This window comes from Macrotis lagotis, chromosome 1 (assembly GCF_037893015.1).
Source record: "Macrotis lagotis isolate mMagLag1 chromosome 1, bilby.v1.9.chrom.fasta, whole genome shotgun sequence".
Lineage (NCBI taxonomy): Eukaryota > Metazoa > Chordata > Mammalia > Peramelemorphia > Peramelidae > Macrotis > Macrotis lagotis.
Window position 1 is genome coordinate 838,502,771 of NC_133658.1, and position 25,822 is coordinate 838,528,592.

Sequence of the window (25,822 nt, forward strand, 5' to 3'; positions counted from 1 at the left end):
ACTGCAGGGTTTTTTTTTTTTGTTGTTGTTGTTTTGATTTTAGGTTTGCAAGGCAGTGGGGTTAAGTGGCTTGCCCAAGGCCACACAGGCAGGTAATTATTAAGTATCTGAGGCCAGATTTGAACTCAGGTACTCCTGACTCCAAGGCCAGTGCTCTATCCATTGCATCACCTAGCCACCCCTACTACAGTGTTTTCTCTTTAAAAAAAAGGAGGTCCAGAATTTGATTATAATATTGGGATCTCTTTCAGGAAGTAATCAAGGGATACTTTCAATTTCTATTTTGTTCTCTAGTTCTGGAATAACAAGGTAGTTTTCCTTGATAAATTTTTGAAATATGATTTTTAGGTTCTTTTTTTAGATCATGAATTTTAGGAACTTTAATTATTCTTGAATTATCTCTCCTAGATATAGTTTCCAGATAGGATTAGTTTTCCAATGAGATGTTTCCCATTTTATTTTATTTTTTCACTTTTTTGATTTTGTTTATGTCTCATAATGTCTTTAGTTTCCATATACCCAATTCTGACTTTTAAGGAATTATTTTCTTTGGTGGGAAACAATACCTCCTTTATACCTGGCCAATTCTATTTTTTAAGTTCTTGTGCTCAGTGAAATTTTATAAAATTTTTTATTTTGTCAATTCTGTTTTTTAAGATCCTTCTTTTCATTATATTTTTGTGTCTTATTTACTTTTGGTCTTTTACTTTATTTAAGGTGCTATTTTCTTTAGTATTTTGTGTCTTCTTTAACAAGTATTCATGGTTTTAGTGAATCACTTTCATTTTTCTTCCTAATTTTTCCATTATGTCACTTCCATTATTTTAAAAAATCTTTCCATGGCCTGAGAAAAATAGATACTTTTCTTGAAGTTTTAGAATGCAGGTTTCTTTCTAAATATGTGTTTTTATCTTCCTTGTCACCATAGTTAATATTCTGTGGTCAGAAATTTTCTGGTTTTTGTTCATTTTTTAGTTTTTTTCCTTGATTTTATTTTTATACTAAAGTGGGGCACTTATTCCCAAGTGGAGGGGGCATTGTCCAACATTTCAAGCTGTTTTCAGAGATAATTCTTAACTTTTGCAAGGTGGTATGGTAAAGGGTGGGGTGTGCTTATTACTCTTGTTCACTGATTTGTGAGCAATCACACTGCCTTTTTTCAACAATGAAACTGTGAACAGGGTCCTTGCTCCACTGGGATCACAAGCTCTGCTGTGCTGGGGCTTTCTTGGCATGGAGACTATGACCTGCACTGTAACTCAGATCCAAGTATAGTTAATGAAATAAAGTCCTGTCCCTGGTACCTGTTAAGGACCCCTGTAAAATTTAATCCTCTGTTTGATCCCCTTATCTTCTGTGGGCTGCTAGGGCTGGAAACTCCTATTGCAGCCATTAAATCACCCTAAGAATTGCTCCTGGTTTCCTGGGCCTGGTAGATATTGGTGTGGTCTGTGCTAGACTGTGTTCTTAGAGTACAGATCTTTTTTGTTCACCTTTTTGTCTTGGGCTGGAAAATTATTTCACTGTTATTTTGTGGTTCTGCTGCTCTAGAATTTCTTCTTTTAGATTTTTGCAAGGCAATGGGGTTAAGTGACTTGCCCAAGGTCCCACAACTCAGTAAGTATTAAGTGTCTGAAGCCAAATTTGAACTCAGATCCTCTTGACTCCAGTGCTGGTGCTCTCTCCATTGTGCCATGTAGCTGCCCATTCTAGAATTTCTTTAGTCGTTATTTAAAGGTATTTTGAGGATTTGAGGAGAACTCAGGGAAGTCCCTGACATAATACCACCATTTTGATTCTCCTTCTTTTTCTCCACAAGTTAGGAATTTGAAAGCAGATCCTTAGACTTCAAATCTAGAAGTTTTTCCTTTATCACATGGTACTGGAGCTCAGTGTGAGGGAAAATAATAGGTTTAAAAGTAATGAGAGACAGGATAGAACATAATAATTGGAAATGGGAAAGGAGAGTTTTGAGTAGTGATTATGTCTGAGCTTTGGCCACCTCTGTGGCTGGCTGAAGGATAGTAGATTTGGGTAACCAAGGTAAATAAGATTTAAAGACATATAGGAAAGACAGTGAGCCTAGAAGAAAAATGGAGAATAATTTAGAGGCTAGTTTATGCGAATAAAAGGATATAGCTTGTGATAGACAGAGGAGGTGAACCTCAACAGAGGAATGCCTTTTGGGTTAGAAAAGTGACAGACCTTGATGTTTAAGGGTCTGAGAGGTTCATCTAGCTCTGAAGAGCCTGGTGAGGGATGGAGTGTCTTTGGGGAGATATTAAGACCCCTTTGAGTATCCAGACAAAGGAGAGTATAAAGGGAATTTACCAACAATAGATTCCAGAGGTTGGGGGTGCATATAAACTGAGTCAGGGCAGGGCTAGGATGGGGAGAGTTAAGATTGAATTCTGTCCTGCAAAAGGAAACTGCAACTCAGCACAATGAATTTGAAGGACAGAGAAAAGGGGAGTGGGAGCCAGGAATTTGCTGCCCTAGGATGAGAGACAGCTGTTAATAAGAGTATTATTTAGATCAGCATAGAGGTAGATATTCCAGAGAACCCTGCAGACCAGGCCTCTAAACTCAGGCAAGCCATGATTTGAAATGATTTTCTTTGGTGTATAGTGGGAAGAATTGTCTTTTGTTTCTTTATTATTCAACCAGGAAAAGGTGAATAGAAGAAATTTTCTAGGTATTAACAATAGTAGAGAGGATTCTGCAATGCAGGAGCTTTCTAATTCCAGGCAGTCCATGGCAATGGTAGCATGTCTTTCTTAGAGATCACCTAGTTCAATCATCTGATAAAATGGATAGGAAAATTGATGGCAGTAAGGCTGAAGTGACTTTTTCAAAGTCACCCAGCCAGTGAAAAAAGCTAGGACCAGATGATCAAAGATAATCAAAGAGTTTTGTCTTCTCTTTATATCCTTTCCAAATGATGTGAAAACATTTTCTTGATTTTAGGTTGGTCAGTGTCCTCACTGCTTCTGCACTTAACTTGAATTGCCCAAGTCTGTGAAAATACAAAGATATTTTGAGTTGAGTTTCTTTTGTGGCCCTGATACCTGTCCCCAAAGTCAAAGATCTTCTTCTAGTCACTGCTATCTCCCACCCTTCCTCCCCTTTTGTCATGTCTGTGACTGTAAACATGACTCTATGTACATGTGTGGGTGAGTGTGTGGATGTGTGGGTGTGTGGGTGTTTGGGTGTGTATTCATCCATAGTGTGACAAATCAAATAAAATGGCCAATGTGAATTTTTGCTTCATAAAGAGAAGCATAGGGTACAAAAGGAGGGGTGGGTTAGTCTTTCAACACTCTGGCCTAGTCAAGTTTGGGCTCGATCATTGTATGCTCTCAGTAGAGGGATAGGGGATCATTTTCAAAAAAGACATTGAGAACTGAAGGCTATTTACAGGAGGGAGATTGGGTTGGGAAGAAAGGAGCCAGAATGGGGAGGGGATAAAGAAGGAAGGAAGGCATATTTGTGTGACAGACCTTGTGTTAGGCACTTAACATATATTATTTTCTTTAATTTACAATTATCTTAATGCAATTTTTGCAAAGTAGGGGTAATTTTTCTTCCCACTTTACAGTTAAGGAGACTGAGACACACAGAGGTGAATTGACTTGTCTCTGGTTCTCACAGCTAATACCATATTGGATTCAGATCTCTTCCTGATTCCAAGTCTAAGTGTTCTGTCAAAGCATCACCTCGTGGCCCCTTGTCAATGCTGTGCTAAAGAGGTTGGGAGTAGGAAGAAGGTAGGGATATGTTCACTGACTTTCAGAATATAAAGGCTATGCATGGGCGAGTTTCACTTTTATGGTTTTGTTTTCATTGTTCTATGGGTGGGGAGGCAGTGGAAGAAGAAAATAAGTGACTGAAAAATAAATTAATCTCTCTAAATACCTCCGTGTGTGCATATATATATCATTTCTTTTAAGGGAGTTTATAGGTCATAGAGAGGTCTGATTAGGTCCAGGTTGGACCTGTGCCTAAACTCAATAGCTCAAATGAATTTCTGAGGGCCAAATACTGACACAGAAAATGACAAATTAACATTATCTTTGTTATATTATTTGTTATTTATTTCCATAATTGTTATTTATTTCCATATGAATCTGCTTGGACTACCGTGGGAGGTGTTTTGGGACCAAATTTGGGCCCTCTGGACTAGATAAGGTGGAGGAGGTTTTGTCTTCACATATAAGCACTCTAATGGCAGTTTTTCTCAATAGTTACCTTTTATATCCCCTTTGAGGGGAGGAGGGGCCAACCTCCTTACACTAGACACACAGACTCTTCCTTTATGAAAAGAAACAAGAGGGAAGAGTGAGAAAGGGAATAAGTCTTCAGTGAAGGGGATGGACTAGAAGAAGACTATATTTCTCATTGGGTTGGACAGAAAGTAGACTGTCTTTTTGCGCAAATCAACCCTGGCAGAAGTGAGAGAGGGGGAAGGCTCCCTTAGATAGAATGTCCTGTAGGAATGAAAATGTCTTAGAATCAGACTGGTGACATCAGAGTGGCTGACTCTAGGGTCCCTCTCCAATTTTCCCAGATTATAGGTCTTTTGTGCTTCCAGTAAAGAAGTGGAAACTAAGAGGGTATTCATTTGATAAGGAATAGACCAACAAGTTATGATGAACTAATGTGATGAAATATTGTTGTATCTAAGAGAAGATGAAGGGGATCTTTTCCCAGAGAAACCTAGGGAAAATGTATATACTGATTTAGAGCAAAGTGAGCAGAACCAGGAAACAGTTTGCACAATGACAATTATAAAAACAACTTTGAAAGACTTTAGAACACTGAATGACACAATGAGCCACCACAACTGCAGAGAATTCATGATGAAGCATACTGTCTACTTCCTAACAAAGGGGATGGACTGAGGAGCGTATTGACTGAGCCACATATTGTTAAGATGAGGCTAATTTAAGAAATGATTTTGTTTCAAAATGCATGTTTTTTACAAAATTTTTTTTCCAGTTTGTTTCAAACTGACATGGGGAGGGGAGTGATAGAGGGAGATAAGATGAATTTTTTAAAAAATTGATAAAAATTAAATAAAAAGTTGAATTTGTTTTTTCTTTTCCCCCCTGCCATTTGTTCTTCCTTCTTTTTTGGGTCCAATACCTACAGAACTTTCTAGAAAAAACTTAAGTGACTTACTTTAGTGTTTGTAGTTTACAATCCTGCTTTTCCAAGGTCTCACAAAGAAGCTTCAATCTTTCATCATCAGACAAATAATAACTCAGGTCCAAGGTTTTTAGTCTCTTACTGTTAGAGATAACGTGGAAGAAATCCTGAAGACAAGCAAGAGGGAGATCACCAAAGTTCAACCTAAAAAAGAACAACCAAAGAAGAAGAAATGAGAATTTAATTTCTCTCTGACTCATTCATTTTCTGTATTTTTTTGAACATGGGCTCAAACTCACATTCCCTTTTGAAACATATATATGTAGGTATGTATGTATATTGATCAACCATCAAGAAGTTTGTGAAGAGGAAGTTATGTTGTACTAATTTCATGTCCTTTTTTAATTTGTTTGTTGGTTGGTATTCCTCATACTCAAAGAGGACCAAAATGGCATCACTATGTTAGAATCAAGTTACAGTATGTCTGCCTGTTGTTGATCAAATCAATACTAGTTCAGAATGCTCTACCACAGGTTGGTCATAAATAGTCCATGTGAATATTTGGCATGGATTCTTTAAATTTACATATTGGTCATTTATTTTAAGCTACTTCAATTATGCTTTGCTAATATAGTGTAGCAACGTCTTTGCTTAAAGGCATGCCATGTTGAACAATACTGTTCCAGTGTCTTCCCTGTCATATAATCTATTTCAAAGTTCTTCAGAAAGATATTGAGAGTGCCCTTGTATCACTATCTGAGCACTTGCCATGTGTCAATTCTCCATAAACTAGTCTTTTTAAAGAAAGTGAATGTTTCACATTAGAATAATGTGGCCAGCCCACTGAAATTGTGCTATCTGCAATAGAGTTTAAATTCTTGACAGTGTAGTTTGAGAAAGGATCTCAGAGTCTAGTCTTGTCAGGTGATTCTCAGAATCTTCCCAAGACAATTCAAATGGAAGTGATTCAGTTCCCAGGCAAAAGGTTAGTACACTGTCCAGGTTTCACAGGATACAACAATGAGGTCAGCACAATGGTCCTATCACTGGTCATTCAGTTTGCTAGTCATTCTAATACCTCTTCTCACCCACACTTTCTGTAGTAGACTCTCAAACACCAAGTTAGCTCTGACAATGTGTATTCTCACCTCATTATCAATGCATACATCCCCAGAAAGTAAATTGTCAAAGTAATTGAACTTATCCACATTTCTCCATTGCCATTAACCTGTAATTCCACAAATGGATGGTGTGATGCTGGCAAGTGGGGCATGTGTTTCTTGATGTTAAATTATTAGGTTAAAATTATCACAAGAAGGAAAAAATAGATCCATTACTTCAGAAGTTGCATTGAATGCACAATTACATGTCAATAAAAATCATGTATCATTTAGTCTTTTCAAGTTAAATAATTTATCTTCAGTGTGAGAGCTGACCTTGATGCTACTGAAAACATCATGCTAAAAAGCATGGGAGGAGGAAGCACAAAGACTTTCTTCATTCCATTGATGAGTGGGAAAATGCAAGAGCATCATCCATTATACAGAACCCAGGTAAGCATGCCATTGTAAAATTGATATACAATATTATACAACTTCTCTGGGCAACCACATTTTAACATAATTTTCTACAAGTCTTCAAGACTGATAGTATCAAAGGCCTTGTTCAGATTGATGGATGTGGTGATGATCTCTATTCTGCTTCTGGAATTTCTCCTAGAATAGTTGAACAGCAAACACTATATTAACCATCCCTTGGATCTTTTTGGAGCTCTACTGACTCTCAGGTAGATGACCATCTTCCAGGTGAAGAATCAGTCTATAAAGGAAGACTCTGGCAAGAATCTTCCCAGAAATGACTAAGGGAAACCACCATACCCACCACCATACCCAGTAATTGTCAGAACAATATATTTCTTTTTATTTTAATGAGAAAGACAATGAAGGATTTCTTGAACTCCTAGAGAAAATCTACTTTTGCCATATTACTCAGTAAATGTCAGTCATCTTTTGTATGAACCACCATTATCACCTTGTAAATTTTAACTGGAATAAAATCATCATCATCAGATGATTTGTCACAGGAAAAGAAACAAATGGCATTCAAAACCTCTTCTTCAGTTGGAAATTTGGTCAGAGAGGTGTTTACTTCAACCTGAGGTAAATGGTCAATGGTTTCAACAATGATTGATGATGGTTTGTTGAGGACATTACTGAAGTATTCAGCCCATCTCTCCCAGATAATTTCCTTATCACTAATCATTGTGGCTCCATTAGCACTGAGGACTTGAAATGTATCATACACTTTTGATCTAAAAATTGCCTTCAAGGGATCATGAAAGTCCTTTGGATTGTTATCAAGTGTAAAACTGAACTTCACCAGTCATCACACTGAGTCAAGAATCCTGTACCTGGAACTTTCACTTATACTTTACTTTTTTTTCTTTTGGTTTTTGGAAGGCAATGGGGTTAAAGTGACTTGCCCAAGGTCACACAGATAAGTAAACAATAAATGGCTAAAGCTGGATTTGGACTCAGGTCCTCCTGATTCCTGGGTTTGTGCTCTATCTACTTGTACTTTACTTTTGATGAACTTAATGTTGCCTTTTTTTGAGACATATGAACAATCCAGGAAATCACATGAAATTCTCATTTTTCATTAAGCAGCTTCTGAATTTTTACAACATTTTGTCAAAACAGTCTTGATATTTACTAGTGTTCTGAGTCAGGTGTGTAAATATAGCACCATAAGCCAAATCTCTGAAAGCTGTACACTCATTTTTGGCACCTCTGCTGCCTATTGTATGTTACTCAAATTTCCTTCCACTTTAGAAAGAACTGTTTCCTCTCAGAAAAGCACTTTAATCTGTTGATATTATGTCTTCTGGATGTTATGTTGCCCTGGGGCTGCTGTTTCTGCAAAATATGTGTGATCAGTCACACATTGCATTTGTCATTCTCACATCCTATATGTCTCTACTCCTTATAACAACATAATCTATGAAATGCCAATGTTTACTGTGGGGGTATGTCTACAGAGTTTTATTCTTTTTAGATAAATGGTAAGCAGTGGTAGTGATGAGAGAAGGTCAAGAGATACATAGGTCTTCAGTACCAAATGACCACTGCTGTTGCTGTTTCCAATTCCATTCTTTTGGAGAACTCTGCCGTATCTGATAGTATGTGCCTACTACAGCATTAAAAATCACCCAGAATTATTAACTTATCCTTTTTTTTGTTGATATGTTGATGATGAGAGTCTCCAGGTCTTCACAAAAATGTTTTTGACCTTTTCAAAGTTTGTCAAGATGAGAACACAAGCCCTGATAATGGTGGTTTAGTGATTCCCTGCAAGCGGTATTCACATTCCTTTTGGAAGACAGAGGCTTGTTGAATAGATTAAATTTGATTGTGAAACCAACATCAGTATATTGGCATTCCCCATAAGTGTAGCCATTCCAGAAAAACATGTATCCAGTATCAACCTGGATAAACTGGTCTCCATTTGCTAGCCTTTCTTCACTCAGGGCTGTTATTTGTATATAATATCTGCTAAATTCTATTGCAACAAAAGTTCATCTTTGAGGTCTACTGGATTTTGTGTTAACCACAAGTGTACGCACATTTCACATGTTGATGATTAGAATAAATTCTTCAGAAGCTTTTGTATATTTTTTTGCATGTGTTTCAACCTCAGGATGGGGTAATAACAAGCCAGCAGAAAAAATTTAGGGCACCTTTTTAAGACTTTCTCATATTAGTAAGTGAGCAGTGTAGTCCTTAAAAGGCTGCTCAGACACTCAGAGGGCTATAGAAACCCACTGCTTCTTCCAGTGAGAAGAGGACCCTATGGAATGGATCACCTATGTGCAGGGTTGTAACTACAACTTCCAGTGGATCCACCCCTGCTGTTTTATCATTTTTCCCATTGTCATAGGACTCTGAAATATGTAAAAATGGTAAAATGATATGGGTGATGTCTTTTGATTCCTGCAGCAATTAGAATAAAGTGATATCAAATTATGTGAATTCATCAGTCTCTCTCTTTCATAGTTGTCCAGTGGCCATAGAGAGTCAAGAAGACTTGTCATGGCTCTAGATGTAGAGAAAGACTTTGGTATATCTGATGTCTAAGCCAGCATTACCTGCCTTAATGATTGGTGGGACAAAGTGTTCTCATCTGCCCATTGCACCATGGGAAGTCTTCATGTGCTTGGGATGGACACCCCTTCCCCCCCCCCACCTTATTCATCCCTATGGTTACCCTGAATACTGATTTTGTCACTGGTTACTGAGAGTGATATTGCTTCTTGGAGCCCCATGTGGGATCTGAGTGAATATTGTATTATTTTCTTATTGATCCTATTTGCAAGTAGCAGAATTTGCTCTGTAATTGCTTAAATCATGACTCTGAACTTAATTCATAGTTCAACTGAACTATTACGTTCAAAGGGATTTGGATCTAACCTATTTATTCTTTTTGGTTTTCTTTCTAAAATTCTGAGTCATCTAAAACTTAGGATCAAACAATGAATATTCATTAGTCTCACGACAAAAGAAAGGAGTGGGACACTATCAATTTTTATCAGAAATGTGATATACATGTTATTCTCCTGAAAAATAAAACCTTGAGAATGGAAACTTCATTTTTAATTCTGTATCACAGGATTTAGCACCTGTAATATAACTAACAAATGCTTGTTAAATTGAATTAAATTAAATTGTGAACAAAAGTTGTACAGGAAGGACAGAAAAGGGCAAATTTCCCAACTAAAAAACAGAGGTAAGAGAATAAGTCTTTTTTTTTTCAGAGATGAAAATAAATTTTATTCCTGTGAAAATCTGTCCTCTTCAACCTGTACAGTTTTAGTAGTTTCTTATGGAACATAAGTAACATTACAACAAATGTCTCATTTACAATCAATGAGCTAGCAACAGGTAAAGAATTTAAGATCCACTTTATTCTATAGCTATCTATTTTCTCCAATGTGTAAGAGTTTCTGTTTAGGAAGTCTGTCCTAGGGGCAAACTAGAATCTTTATTGATGAAGATGCTGAGCCTTCTAACCTCTATACAGAAATGTATTTACATTAGGACCTTCAATCTGCAGAAGAGATATGACTCTACAATTAAGGCAGCTCCATCCAACCTCTGGAAAGAGGTATTCAATACATGTTCAAGTTTCCCAAAGAACAAAGCCCAGGTCAAAAGATCCAATATCCAAAAGCCACAAGTACTAACCTAGGCTGGAACCAGCTGAAAAGCACCAACATATTCTCTCTTGCATGGATCCAAGTAGTATTGACAACAAAGTTACAAAATTTCAATTGGGGCAAGAGGGAGCTTAAATGTGCAGCTGACTCCAACTAAGGACTTTAGAGGAAGGTGGTGTCATTTTTGCTTTATAAATACTATTATTACCAACCTAGGTTTGAAGACTTTAGATGCAGAGAATGAGAGATTTGGCCTTAATACCTATTTAGAATTCTCCATTTTCAGAAAAGATCAGCTCTATTTTTTCAGAACTTTCAGGAAAGACCAACCGTGTATACCTGGATTTTCTTGTGTCCATAAACACACCCACAAACAATGCATAAGAGAAATTACATTTGACCAAGCCCCTCAAAACAAGGGCAAATTAAGTTTAAAAGTGCAACAAAGGCTGTTCTATTCAGTAAGAGCACAATTCACACCCCCTCCTCCCTGCCCTCTGTCCTTTCTTGAAGAACAGTATTCACCTAAAGATTCAAAAGTTCCCTCTAGGGGAGGACTGACACCATGAAAACAGAACTTTCACTCAGTGCTGCCCAAGAGAGTCCAAAGGTTGTACTGGCTTAGTGTCATTGGTTCAGTCTCAGGGCAGTTGCCCAGGCATCACTGCTGGGGAAGGTAGGAATGACCCATCCTTGAGGGACTGAGGTTGCTTCAGGATGATCTGCTGGAACCAAATATTGATCCCATTCATGCCTGATCAGAATGAGAGCTGGTAAAGAATGTTCTGCCTGTAGATAATACTGCCTGAAGGGCTGTAAAAGGTGACTAAGTGGAAACTCATCTGGATCCCCAAATAGTTTGGAATTGTTTTTGATGTAAAATCTTCTCTTTTTCTTTTTTCTGTTTCCTTTCTAATTCTCTTTTTCTTTCTTCTTCTTGTTCTCCTTCCAACATAACTCGCAGTGCCCTTTCTTCAGCTTCGGCCCTCGGGCCCCTCGAAGGGCCTATACTGGGGGGTGGCGGCGGGATGGGGGGCAGCAGGAAGGGGCCCGCGCTGGGGCGGCCCGAAGGGGAGGCATCGGAAGGGAGCGGTCAGGGGCGGCACCGGGCAGACAGAGGCAAAGAGACCGGGGAAAGGCGGCAGCACCATGGCGGTCCGGCCCGGCCCGCCGCCCCCAGAATAAGTCTTAATAGTACAGACTAATGACAGGAATTTAATCAGATTCCGAGAAAAATTTACAATATCTTATTGAGATTGCCAGTGGAGAGATACAAAAATAGAAGTGGTAATCACAAAGAGACAGCACAGCTTCAACAAGTTAAGGTCCAGCTTTCTTGCCAATATTGCCAAACTAAGGGGTCCAGGTAAAACTGTATAGGCAGGTTTCACCTAGATTTTAGTACAAGATTCATTCTATTCTTATAGAAAACATGGAGAAAAGAGGTAGGGGATGATGATGATACTAAGAATAAATACCATCAACAAGAATCTAAAGTGACTTGGAAGAGGTCATTGTAGTTGGTAGACATTTTTATACACTTGATTTTTTTAAAAGTTTTTGCAAGGCAATGGAGTTAAGTGGCTTGCCCAAGGCCACACAGCTAGGTAATTATTAAGTGTCTGAGGCCAGATTTAAACTCAGGTCCTCCTGACTCCAGGGCTGGTGCTCTATCCACTGCAGCACCTAGCCGCCCCCCCCCCACTTGATTTTTTCAATGTGCATTGCTAGATTTGGAGTGGTTATCGATCTTAGGAAACTGCAGCCAACTTGTAATTGATGCTGATCAATACAATGTCATCTGAAAAAGAACTAACTGATGAATGTTACTCTCTACAGTGAATGCTTCATCGTTTTGAGATCTCCTTTGAACATGCTCCATGACAGCAGTAAACAATACTTTATGCCTCACACTCCTTCTTGTGGAGTATACCTCAACAATATCTTTCACTTAACATTCTCTTAGCTTTACTCATACAGTTGTTTTTTTTTAGATAATCACATTTACTTTGATTACTGAAATAGCTTCCTAACTAAAATTCCAATTACTGCAATAACTTCCAAACTCAGTACCTGACCTTTCAGCTCTCAAAACCATATCAAAACTACAAAAAACTTTCCAATGATTTTTGCTTCTATGATAAAAGACAATTTCTTCAACCTGGAAAAGAAGTCACCTCTAAAAAATCTGACTTCTGCTTCTCATTCCAGCATCATTTCCTAAATGGTCTTTTATGAAGTATTCTTGGCAAATAGACCTGCTATTTCCATTAAAAGCCATTTGATTTCTTGCTTTCTTGATTCCACTAAGCTGACATCATCATAGCAAGAATGAAAGTCCTTCTCTTTTCTGCAGAGGGAGCACTGTATTAGTTCCAGTCCAGACCTCTTGCCTTGGGCATTGTCATTTTTTTTAAATTTTTAAATTTTTCTTTTTTCTTTTCATTTTTTATATTTATTATTTTTTGTACAAATGATGCTTTTTTACACATTACTAAAATATTCTTGTTTAAGAGTAAGCATAATACCCCCTCACCCCCAAAATATAGACCCTCATGAGCAATAAAGAAAAAAATTAAAATTAAAATTAAAGAAATAATAATAATAATAGGGGCAGCTAGGTGGTACAGTGGACAGAGCTCCAGCCCTGGAATCAGGTGCACCTGAGCCCAAATCCAGTCCCAGACACCCAACACTCACCCAGCTGTGTGACCCAGGGCAAGCCATCCCAACCCCATTGCCCTTCAAGAACCATACAAATAAAATAATAAAATGAAATAAAAATGATAATAATGATGATGACAGGGGCAGCTAGGTGGCACAGTGGACAGAGCACTGGGGCTGGAGCCTGGAGTACCTGGGCTCAAATCCAGCCTCAGATACCCAACTATCACCCAGCTGTGTGACCCTGGGCAAACTACCATTTGCCCTGCAATCCCCCCAAAATAATAATCATAAAAAATGTGCTCCAGTCTGTGTTCTAGCACCACCAGTTCTGTCACAGGCGGATCACATTTTTTATGATAAGTCCATCATAAAAGCTACTTCCATATTTTTCCCACTGTTGCCACTGCTGATCACAGCTCCCTCCATGCGTACTTCTCCTCTATCATACACTATTTTCTCTCTCCTTTCACTCTGCCTCTTTTCTTAAATGTGCTGTAAGTGGCTCAGCAGACTGATCACTGGACTTGGGGCCAAGAGGCCCCGAGCCCACATACTACTCCTGAGGCTTAGCAACCACCCAGCCCCGTGGTCCCGGACAGGCCATACAATCCCAGCCCCTTGCAAGAAGTAAAAAAAAGAAAATGTGTTATATCTGACCACCCTCCCCCACGGTCTACCCTCTCCCCTCCATCACTCACATCCCCCCTTCCCCCTGTCCCCCTTCTCTCCTTCTTACTCTAGATGTCTATATCCCATTGAGTATATGACATTGTCATTTCTGAGACTACCCAGTGAGTTACCCACCACTTGAACTTTGTCTTCATCCCAAGGTCTTTTCATGAAGACTTTTGTCAATCCTGGATCCAGGACCTGTTTGACTTCTTTGTTCAAGAAACTCCTCAGATATGTATCAGCTCTGGATCCAGGGTACCTCCTGTCTTTTTTTATCATCCAAGTTCCTTTCTAGAGAATCTGGCAGGAGGTCTACATCCGGACCTCTATGGCCTATCTTCCCTTCAGGACCTTCTGCAGTGCTCAAGCAATCATTTTTAGCCTAACTCATTTCTTCTCTTCTTTCAATTCCCCCAAAAGTCCTATTTTGCTGAGAGTGGGCCTGGGCTTCTCAGATGACAATTTTGATGTCATAAGGCTCAGAGGAGAGTATTGAACACTTCAATAAGTAGCTGCCTCCCTTAGGAGACCTCTCTACAACCACTGATACTTTATCTGAACTAAGTCCTCAATGGTTTGCACACATTCACCCCATCATATAATTCTTGTCCTAATGATTCACAATCCTCAGTGCTTTTTGCACAAACTCTATCCCCCACCGTCCACTCTCTCAAGCTTATCTCTTCAACTTTACCATGCAAATATCTAGATCTACATCCTGTCTATTGTACTGTCTAGAATTAATGATCCATAATTTCAAAATCAGCTTTCATTTTAAACCTTTTCCTTTCTTATTTTCTCAATATTTTGGCTCTCACAGGGCTCTGTCACTCACAAATGCATTGCTAGCTACCCATTACAATAATGTTTTAACTTTCAGTTATACTTCAACAATATGAAGCTGGATCATATAGGACTTGAAGGTCATGCTCTTTGGGACAAGAAAGACTAGTGTATAGAATGCCACCCATTTGCAATAAGTACAGTCTTAGTCACTCCTTGGGGGGGGGGGGCTTCCCTGTGCCATACATATTGGAGAATACCTAGAGCCAGGGGCTAAGTCACTTCCAAAGCACCACCCTTCTCAGATCCACTATGGGAATGTATGGTACTCTAGAAAGGAGCTCTCTTTTTCTTTCTCTTTTTTCCCCTTACTGACATCTATTAAATGGCACTCTTCAATTTTGTTTGCTTAATCTTTTCCCGAGGTTTGTCTCCCCCAGGTTACAATCTGTCCATCTCAAATGGTGGCCTCATAGGCAGCCTTTGGAAGATGCTGTCCCAGTTCAATTCCTCCCACCCTATGTCCCTATTGAAGATAAAAGTAACCTCATCCCACTGCTCAGCATAAGCCTCTCTTTCCATTAAATGTATGATAAGAATGGAACCTCTCACAGATATAAATAGTGGCCTTTCCTGGATACTAGCCAACCAGTATCCAGTCCTGACAAGCCCATGTGATGGAACTTGCCTCAACTGAGTTCCTATTGCAATATATTCCCCTTCAAAAGGACCCTGATAGGATAGGATAGCACTATGACCACTTTCAACTTTGAAGAAGTTATAGTAGACTGACCTCCATCCCAATCCCCCAGATGAATTTGGGTTCCAAATTTGGAGGGGGGATATGAAGTAGGGTTCAGGGAAATGGTCCTGTTGAACTTGAAGGTCATGCCCTTTGGGACAGGAAAGATGTGTGGAGAACACCACCCATTCCAAATGAGTTCTATCTTAGCCACTTCTTGACAGGGCTGTCCCTGTGGCATATGTATTGGAGAATACCTGGAGCAGGTGCTAAACTACATCCAAAGCACCACCCTTGTCCAGCCCATTTTGGAAATGTATATAAGCAAGATCTTCCAGAGTGGAGCTCTTTTTTTCCCTCTCTTTTCTTTGCAGGATGGCCACTTTCTCTCTCTCAGTTAGAACCCTATGCTCCTGGCCTATGCCATTGGAGTAATATGGCTTCAGCTCTATGTGGGCAGATTTAGTTTATGCTAAGCCTTTCATTTCTTCTCTCCTGGGCTCCCTGTCCTTTTCTTCTCTCTTCTTTCCTCTAAGTTCTTTCCTATGTAGTTTTTTGGACTAAATTCTTTCCTAGGTCTTTGTTATTTCTGTGAACTTTTCAGGCTTGTAAAATTAAAGTCCTTAGCCTTCCCAACTCCAAAGGTAGTTGGGAGCTTTTCCCTTCCAAAGAATCCTTATCTTTGTGGTGGTATTACTCATTTGCCCATCATGAAATTCATGGATCATGAAGGGGAAAAATCTGGATATTCCCAGATTCTCCCTCCATCAGTAATGTTTGGGTCAGAAACCCTGGGGGTCTTCCCCTCCTATTTTGTTTTTCTGTTTTCTGATTCAGTAAAAGAGATGATTCTTTGACTGGTTTCTTTCTTAACTTTAATCACTGAATGGATGTTGCCTCAGTAAAACTGAGTCCTGGGATAGACCTAACTTAAAAAAAGGTCAAGGTCTCCCTCTATATCCAGCATCATCTTCATTCTTCCTGATCTATATCTTGCCCTGGGCTAAGAAGGTTCAAGAAGACAAAATCAATCTGTTGACTTTTTGCAGACTTTTATCATTTCAGATCAATTTCTCTTGCATGTCTTGGCATCACAGTCCTGATGTCATGATCCTCCTTGAGAATAAAGGACAAACAACAACCTACATGAGATGGAGGGTCTCACTGTAACATAGCTTCCTTCCTTCCTTCCTTCCTTCCTTCCTTCCTTCCTTCCTTCCTTCCTTCCTTCCTTCCTATTTTCTTCTTTGCTTTGTTGTTGATTATTTCTTCTTTCCTTGTGCTTCTTTCTAGTCACACACTTACCTGGAAGTTGTTTTGCTTAAAGGAATGTAAATTTTGATCACTGACACCTGTCAAGCTAGATTGGCATTTACAAGAGCCAAATCAGTTTGGTTTTCATTGAGTGGACAAAAATAAGTCTCAGTTCGTCATTGTTTTGACCTGAATTAGCCCAGAGTAAATGTAAATAGCAATTTTTCGTGTTATTTTGTTTTCTTTGTAAGAAACACTGAGAGGACTTTCCCATTCAGAAAGATTTTTTTTGAACTTAGGTAAAAGAGACCATTCTTTGCTTCCTTTCTTTCCTATCTAACATAGATAATAGAATGGGCCATGCAACAGTCAAATTGAGACCTTGAAAAGACTCTAGCTTAAAAATGACACTGCATCTGGGATCATTTCCACTCTTCCTGATTTATATCTGACCATTGGACCTAGATGCTTCTATAAGAGAAAGTGAGACTGGTGAAATTGCAAGTCATGACATCATGGTCCTTTTCCAGACAGCATGTCTTCCAGGATGAAAGACAAACAACAAACTGTGTGTAGTAGTAGTATCTGCCACACTGGACACACAACTGTTCTTCAGGAGGGCTCCCTCTTGACTTCCTTCCATTTATGGACTATGCATCCTCATTCCATTCTCTTTTCCCTGGTTATATTGTTCTCTCATCCTAATGAATTCCTGTTCCTGATGCCAAGCAGAATATCTACAAAGTTAACATGTGAAAACTCACCTTAGTTCTTCTATCTTGCAGTTTTGGTTTCCCAAGGCTTTACACAGAAGCTGTATTCCTCTCTCCTCAAAGGAATTTTCACTCACATCCAGGGTTTTCAAACTTTCATTGCTACTGAGAGCAGAGAAAAAATTCTGGGAACCAGTAGGAGTAAGTTTACAACTCACCAAACTGGAAGAAAACATAAGGAGGAAATTAGTCAATTTAGTCTGTAATTAATTCACTTCCTATCTTTCTCTGAGCAATGTTAAAAACACATTCACTTTATGATTACCATGTTCTATCATCTTTTTAACAAATGGTCAGTCTCTCCCAAAGAAAAGAATTTTTTTTTACTTCAAATTATTCTAGATAACAAGAATCATCAAGATCATTTAATATTAGTTCAAAAAATATCAAAATAAAACAACAGACCAAATCAAATAAAAAAGAATCAGAAGCTCCTTATATCTACAACAGCAACAAATACTGGCAAAACTGGAAAGCATTTTGCCAGAAATTAGGTTCAGAGCAATATTTACAACATATAACATAATTAACTCCAAATACATATGGGCCTTTAATAATCAAGGTCATAATTCTTAAAAAAAAGAAACATGAGAATCAGATCAAGAACCTTAAACAATTATGATTAGGGGAGAATTCATACTGTCAGTGACAAAAGAGAAAATTGCTCATATCCATTATATGAAATTGAAAAGTTTTTGCATAAACAGAATTAATGATATGACAGGAAGGGTGACATTGGGTAAATCTTTTATCTTATTTTTGGCAGAAAATCATTGATAAGAGATTAACATCCAAGATATACTTATATAGAAAAGGAACAGAATTATAGGATTTAATTCATGATTAAGAGGTCAAAAGGAGATGAAGAAACATCTCTTGAAAGAGAAATTGAAAACCTCTAATAACCATAAAAAGATTGATAACAATTACTACTATTAAGAAAAATGCAGAGTAAAACAATTCTGAGGCAGATTGCCAAAAATAATTAAAGATAGGAAAAGTCAGTGTTGGAGAACTGTGGAAAATGAGCCTCATTAATTCTCTATTGAAGGAATTGGTATGACTTTTGTGGAGAGTCAATTGGGAATGATGGTACCAAATGATGAAAATATCTATGCCCTTTGATTCGAGATCTACTAGTAGTTAGATTTCACAAGGGCAATTTTAGGATATCTTATTGAGATTTCTAGGGAAGATACAAAAATGGAAGTGGTAATCAAAAAAAGTCAGTATTGCTTCAACAAGTTAAGGCCCAGCTTGGGGTTTCCTTTTGTTGCTGGTATTACTAAACTGGGAGGTCAAGGGAAAGCTATATAGACAGTTTCACTTACATTTTAGCTTAAGCCTCATGCTATTCTTGTAGAAAATATGGAGAGAAGTAGGTAGGGGGTGAGGATGACTTCTAAAGATAGAACCAATGAACATGAATCTAAAGGGATGTGGAAGAAGTCACTGTAGTTGGTAGACATTCTTTATCCACTTGATTTATTGAAAGGGCATTGCCAAGCCAAACATTTTAGAATAGTTATATATCTTACCTAGAAGGCTCTATAGACTTCTATGATTGATTCTGATTAATACAATGTCAACTGATAAAGAACTGGTGGATATTAGTCTCTACAGTGAATCTCTTGTCTTTTTGCACTCTACATTGAACATGTTCTATGACAGAAGAAAACAACACTGATGGGGGGAGCCCCCTGTGTTATGCCTCACAATCCTTGTGGGATCTACCTCTAATAACATCTTTAAGCAACCTTCTATTAGCTTTACTCAGACAGCTCTTTTTCAGGCATTTATAGCATTTACTTGGATTACTGCAATGGCTTTCTAACTATTTCTCTGCTCCTGGTCTTTTGACTTTAAAACCATGTCAACCTTACCAAAAAATTTTCAATGACCTTTGCTTCCACATGATAAAAGATAAATTCTTTGGTCAGAAAAATCACTTCTCCAAAATTAGGTTTCTGCTTCTCATTCCAGCATCATTTCCCTTAACTGCTTTTTATGAACTATCCTTGTCAAATAGATCTGCTAGCTATTTCCACTAAAAGACATTTAATTTTCTGCTTCCTTGATTCCTCAAAGCTGATCTCTGCATTGCAGGAATGAACTTCTTTCTTTCTTCTGTCCAGGGAACACTGTATTAACTCCAATCTAGACCTCTTGACTTACTTGGGCATTGTAACTTCTGAGACTTCCCAATGAGTTACCCACCTCCTAGGCTGTGTCTTCACAGGTCTTTTCAGGAAGCCTTGCATCAATCCTGGATCCAAGACATCTGCTTTTGACCTCCTTTTTCAAGAAATTCCTGATATATTCATCAACTCTAGATTCCTGTCTTGTCATCATTCAAGTTTCTTCCTAGAAAACCTTGCTGGAGGCCTAGATGCAGATCTCTGACCTGTCACCCCTTCAGGACCTTCTGCAGTGCTCAATCACTTTTAGCATTATTCAATTCCTACCTCTTATTTCAACTTCCCTAGGAGATCTGATTTGCTGAGGTGGACTCCTGGGCCTTTCAGAAAACAATATGATATCATGAGGCTCAGGGAAGAATTTCAAACATTTCAATAAGCACCTGCCTCCTTCAAGAGACCTCTCTACAGCCACTGCTACTTTACCTGGACTCAGACCTCAATGATTTGCCTACACTCACCCCAGCATACAATTCTCATCCTGGTGATTCTGAACCCTCAGTAGTTTTTGTACAAACCCTATCCTTCACTACCCACTCTTTCATTCCTATCTCTTCTACTTTACCCTACAAATGTCCTGATCTACACTTCTATTGTGTTCTCTCAAATTAAAGATCCATAATTTTCAAGTCTGCTTTTATCTTGTACATTTTCCTTTCTTATTTTCTCAATTTTTTTTGTCTCTCACAGGACACTGCCACTCATAAATGCATTGCTAGACACTCATTACAATAATGTTTTCACTTTCACTTATACTCTACCAATTCATGGATCAGCAAGGGGGAATTCAGGATACTCCTAGATTCCCCCTCTTTCAGCATTCTTTGGGTCAAAAACCCTGAGATTCTTCCCCTCCTGTACTGTTTTTCTGTTTTCTGACTCAGTAAAAGTGATCATTCTTTGACAGATTTTTTAGTTAGCCTTAATCACTGAATGGGTGTTGTCTCAGTAAAACTGAGTCCTGGGATAGATTTAGTTTAAAAAATTCAAGATGTCCCTCTGTATCTAGCACTGTCTTCATTTTTCCTGATCTATATTTTGTCCTGGACCAAGAAATTTCTGGAAGAGAAAATGAATCTGGTGATTTTACACAGCCTTCCCTCATTTCAATCCAGTTCTCTTGCATATCATGGCATCATAGCCCTGATGCCATGGTTCTTGTTGAGAAAGAAGGACAAACACCAACCCTTCCTTCTTTATGCTGTCTTTCTTTTCTTTTTTTCTTACTCTTCTTTCTAACCACAAAGGTTGCTGGACCCTTGCTTGAGAGATAGTCTTCTCAAAGGAATATAAATTTTGATCACTGAAACCAGGCAAGATAGGATGGAATTTATGGGCTCCCATATCAGTCAGGCCAACAATGGGTTTCAGATCAAGTCTGATTCATCCATTTTTTGGACCTGGACTGGCCCAGAGTAAATATAAATAATTATTTTTTTTTTGGTTTGGTTTTTTGGCCTGAAACATTTACCTTCCCCATCCAGAAAGATTTTTTTGAATTAGATAAAAAGAGACCATTCTTTTACTTCCTTTCTTTCCTATCTAACTTAGATAACAGAATGAGCCATCCAACAGTCAAACTGAGACCTTGTAAAGATCTTAGTTCAAAAATGCCACTGCATCTGGGATCATCTCCAGTCCTCCAGTTCTTATCTGACTACTGGACCCAGATGCTTTTAGAGGAGAAAGTGAGGCTGGTGAAATGACACAGCCCCTCCTCACAAATCCAATTTGCTTTCAAGTCATAACATCATGGTCGTCTTCCAGATGACACGGTCCTCTTCTACAATGAAAGACAAACAACAAACTATGATAGGAGTGAAGAAGGGCACAGGGAAACAGTCATGTTGGAATTGAAGGTCATGTCTTTATGGACAGGAATGATTAGTTCACAGAGGCCATCTATGCACATTAAGTACTGTCTTAGCCACTTCTTGGGTGGCCACCCCTGTGGTGTACATATTGGAGAATACCTGGAGTCAGGTGCTAACCTACTCCTCAAGCACAACCCTTGTACAACCCACTATGAAAATGCATCTAAGCAAGGTCCTCCAGAAAGGAGATTCTCTTTTTTTCTCTTTGCATCTTCACCGGATGGCCACTTTCTCTCTCTAAGCTAGAATCATGTTCTCTTGGCCCATGCTCCTGGAGCAATATGGTCCTGATTTCATGTGGCCAAATTTATGTTGATCTAAGCTTCTCTCCTCTCCTCTCCTGAAATTACTGCCATTTCTTTCTTTTTTCTTTCCTCTTGGTTCTTTCCAAAGTTGTTTTTCAGGCTAAATTCTTTCTAGGTCTATGTTGTTTCTGTGAACTGTTTGTGGTTTGCAGACTTGTGAAATAACAATCCTGAGTTTTCCACCCTCTAAGACCATTTCTAAGAACTTTTATCTTTATTGTGGCATCACAATATTCACTTCCCTCTGATCAGTATTAGGTACTCCACTGGGCACCCAATTGACCTGTTTCAGTTGGGAACTGCTGCTCCCTCCTTCCTTCCATCTATAGATTATAAATCCTCAACCTGTATTATAATGTTCAGTCTCCATTCTGCTGTGGGTACTGCTCTCCCTTCCTAATGCATTCCTGTCCCTGATACCAAACAGAACATCTACAAAGTAGTATGAGGAAACTCACCTCAGTTCCTCTATCTTGCAGTTTTGGTTTATCAAAGCTTTACACAGAAGCTCTATTCCTCTCTCCTCAAAGGAATTTCTACTAATATCCAGGTTCTTTAGGCTTTCATTGCTACTTAGGGCAGAGAAGAAATTCTGGAAACCTGTAGTGGTAAGACGACAATCTGCCAAACTGTAGGAGAAAACATAATAAAGAAGAAAGTAGTCAGTTTAATTTCCTGCAATTAATTCACTTCCTGTCCTTTCTGGTTAATTATAAAAAGAAATTCATTTTATAATGACCATGCTCTATCATTTTCTTTTCAGTAAAATGAATGTAGCTTATTTAAAAATGATGATTCCTCATTTGATAAATGGTCAAATGATATTAATAGTTTTCAATGAAGCAATTAAAGCTATATATAATCATATGAAAAATGTTCCAAATCATTATTGATTAGAGAAATGCAAATTAAAACAACAATGAGGTATCACCTCACACCTATCAGATTGGCCAAGATGAGAAAAAGGGAAAATGATCAATGTTGGAGAGGCTGTGGGAGAATTGAGGCATTGATGCATTGCTGGTGGAGTTGTGATCAGACCCAACCTTTCTGGAGAGCAATATGGAAATATGCCCAAAGAGCAATAAAACTATTCATACCCTTAGATACAGCAATTCTAATTCTAGGACTATATCCAGAAGAAATTATTAAAAAAGGGAAAAGTCCTACATGTTCCAAAATATTCATAGCAGCTCTCCTTGTAATGGAAAAGAATTGGAAATTGAGGGGATACCCATCTATTGGAGAATGGCTAAACAAGTTATGGTACATAAATACTTCTGTAATATTATCGTTCTATAAAAAACCATAAATGACTGGACTCTAGAGAAGCATAGAATGACTTAAAAGATCTGATGCTGAGCTAAGGGAGTAGAACCAAGAAAACAATGTACACTTTGAGAACATAGTGAGATGAACAACCTTGATGGAAGCAACTCCTCTCAGCAGTTCAGAGAGCTAGAACAAACTGTATTAGACCAGCTATGGACAATTATTCCCAACCAGAGGAAGAAAAAACAAAACACACACACACACACACACACACACACACACACACACACACACACACCCCAGCCCTTCAGAATCTGATGAACACTCTATAAAAATTATCTCCTATGTATCTCTTTTCCTTAACCCTAATTCCTCACACTGGAAATAATTAATCTGTATACGTATTTATCAAAAATAAGTATATACAATGCTAACCTGACTGTTTGCCGCTGAGGGGAGCAGGGTAGGAAAGGAGGGTGGAAGGAAATTTTGTAACTTGGAAATTACATGTGTGTATATGGATAAAAATAAATAAACAAAAAATACAAATAAAAAATTTTTTTAAAATGGTCAGTTTTTTCCAAAGAACAGCATTTTTATACTGCAAATTATACTAGATGACCAGAATCATCAAAATCATTTAGTACTAATTAAAAAATAGCAAAATATAGCAAAAGACCAAACTAAATAAGAATCAGAAGCAATCAAACCCAATAAATATTTTTTTCAATACATATTTTTCAATGGACAGAAAAATATAAATTACTCTCAGGAGCACTCCCTGTATCAACAAGACCAACAACAACAAATATTGGAATGCATTTTGGAAAGCAACACTGGGAGACAATTTGGCAGAAATTAGATTTAGAACAACATTTAGAAAATATATTATAATTAGCTCTAATATAAATAGGGCCTGAAAGAAACAAGAGAATCAGCTCAGGAACCTTAAACAACTATGAATAGGGTAGGATTCTTAGTAGCAGTAACAAAAGAGAAAATCACTCATATCCATTACATGAAATTGAAAAGTTTTTTGCATGAACAGTTATTAACATCTAAGATATATAAACATATACTTAGTCCTCAATGATTTTTCACTCACTCCATCTTATAATTTTCATTCCAGTGAGGGATGAAAAGCAAGCAGAGGATTCAAAATCACTAGAATTCCTATCTATTCATCTTTACCCTGCAAATGTCTTGATAAACACCTCATCTATTGTGATATTGGAAATTAATGATCCACATTTTCTAAATTTGCTTTCATTTTCTACCTTTTCCTTTCCTCAATATTTTGCCTTTCAAAGGGTTCTGTCATTGATAAACTCTTTGCTAACCACCCATTACAATATTGTTCTCAAATTTACTTACATTCTGTCAATTCTTGGATCATGATGGGGAATTCAGGATATTCCTAGATACTCCTTCTATCAGCATTCTTTGGGTCAGAAACCCTGAGGGTCTTCCCCTCCTGTATTTTTTTTCTACTTTCTGACTGACTTAAAAATAACATTCTTGGACTGATGTCTTTATTATCCTTAATCACTGAATGGGTGTTGCCTCAGTAAAACTGAGTCCCGGGATAAATTTTGGTATAAAAATTTAAGATCTTCCTCTGCATTCTTCCTTCTATTAACTATGAACCCCAAGCCTGAATAAGGGAAACTATTTCCATTCTCCTTCCCTTGTTGATGTTGCTCTCTCTTCCTAATGCACTCCTGTCCCTAAAGCCAAGAGAAACATCTGCAAAGGGAACATGTGGGAACTCACCTCAGAGTCTCTATCTTGCAGTTTGGGTTTTCCAAGGCCTTACACAGAATTTCGATTGCCTCATCCATAAAGGAATTTCTACTCAGATCCAGGTTTTTCAGACTTTCATTTCTACCAAGGGCAGAGAAGAAATTCTGGGAACATGTAGTGGTAAGAAAACAATCTGACAAACTGGAGGAGAAAACACAAAAGGAAGGAAAGTAGTCAATTCAATTTTCTGTTATTAATTCACTTCTTGTATTTCTCTGGGCAATGTTAAAAACATATCCATTTTATCATAGCCATATTTTTTCATTTCCTTTCAGTGGAATGAATGTAGTTTGTTTAAAAATGATCAATGCCTTCCAGAGAACAGCATATTTAGATGTCAAATTATACTAGAAGGCTAGAATTGTCTAAAATCATTTTGTTCTAGTTTAAAAAAAATAGGAAAGTATACCAACCCATCAGATTAAATAAGAAATAATGAGAAACAGCTAAACTCAATAATTAATCTTCAATAGACATGAGAACATAAATTACGGAAGAACATCCGGGTAAAACTGGAAATTTTCTTTGGTAAAAATTAGATTTAGGCCAACATTTACAATATATATGTTATATATATATATATATATATATATATATATATAATTAACTCAAAATATATATGAGGCCTGAATATGCAAAGTCATAATGTTTAAAAAAAGAAACAGATCAGCAATCTTATATAACTGAATAGAAAAGAATTCTTAGTGCCAATAACAAAAAAGAAAATAAATAGTTCATATCCATTATAAGAAATTGAAAAGTTTTTCATGACTAGAATTAATAATATGTTAGGAAAAGTAGACAGCAGGTAAATGTTTTGTTTGTTTTTTGGCAGCAAATCTCTAATATAGAATTAACATCCAAGATATACATAAGGAAGACTACTCATGAATAAGTGATCAAAGAAGATGAAAAAAAACAGCTCTCAAAGGAGAAATTGTCACTCTCTAACATTCATATGAAAGATTGCTACCAAATACTACTAATAAGAGAAATGCAAGGTAAAACACTCTGATGCAAATTAACAAAAATAGGAAAAATCAGTGTTGGGGAATCATGGAAAAGATAGGCTCATTAGTTCTCTATTAAGGGAACTAGTAAAATTATTATGGAAATCCA

General features: G+C 37.7%; 1 protein-coding gene across 1 annotated transcript in view; it reads right to left on the reverse strand.

The window, feature by feature from the left end:
* Window positions 1–2,701: 2,701 nt before the first annotated feature.
* Window positions 2,702–25,822, reverse strand: part of LOC141507547 (NACHT, LRR and PYD domains-containing protein 12-like) — a 122,086-nt gene continuing 98,965 nt past the window's right edge. The window contains exons 14-17 of the mRNA XM_074215302.1: window positions 24,674–24,844; window positions 17,243–17,413; window positions 5,182–5,352; window positions 2,702–3,016 (exon numbers count right to left, since the gene is read on the reverse strand). Coding sequence (XP_074071403.1) covers window positions 2,893–3,016; window positions 5,182–5,352; window positions 17,243–17,413; window positions 24,674–24,844 — 637 coding nt within the window. The 3' untranslated portion in view covers window positions 2,702–2,892. The remainder of the gene's footprint in view (window positions 3,017–5,181; window positions 5,353–17,242; window positions 17,414–24,673; window positions 24,845–25,822) is intronic.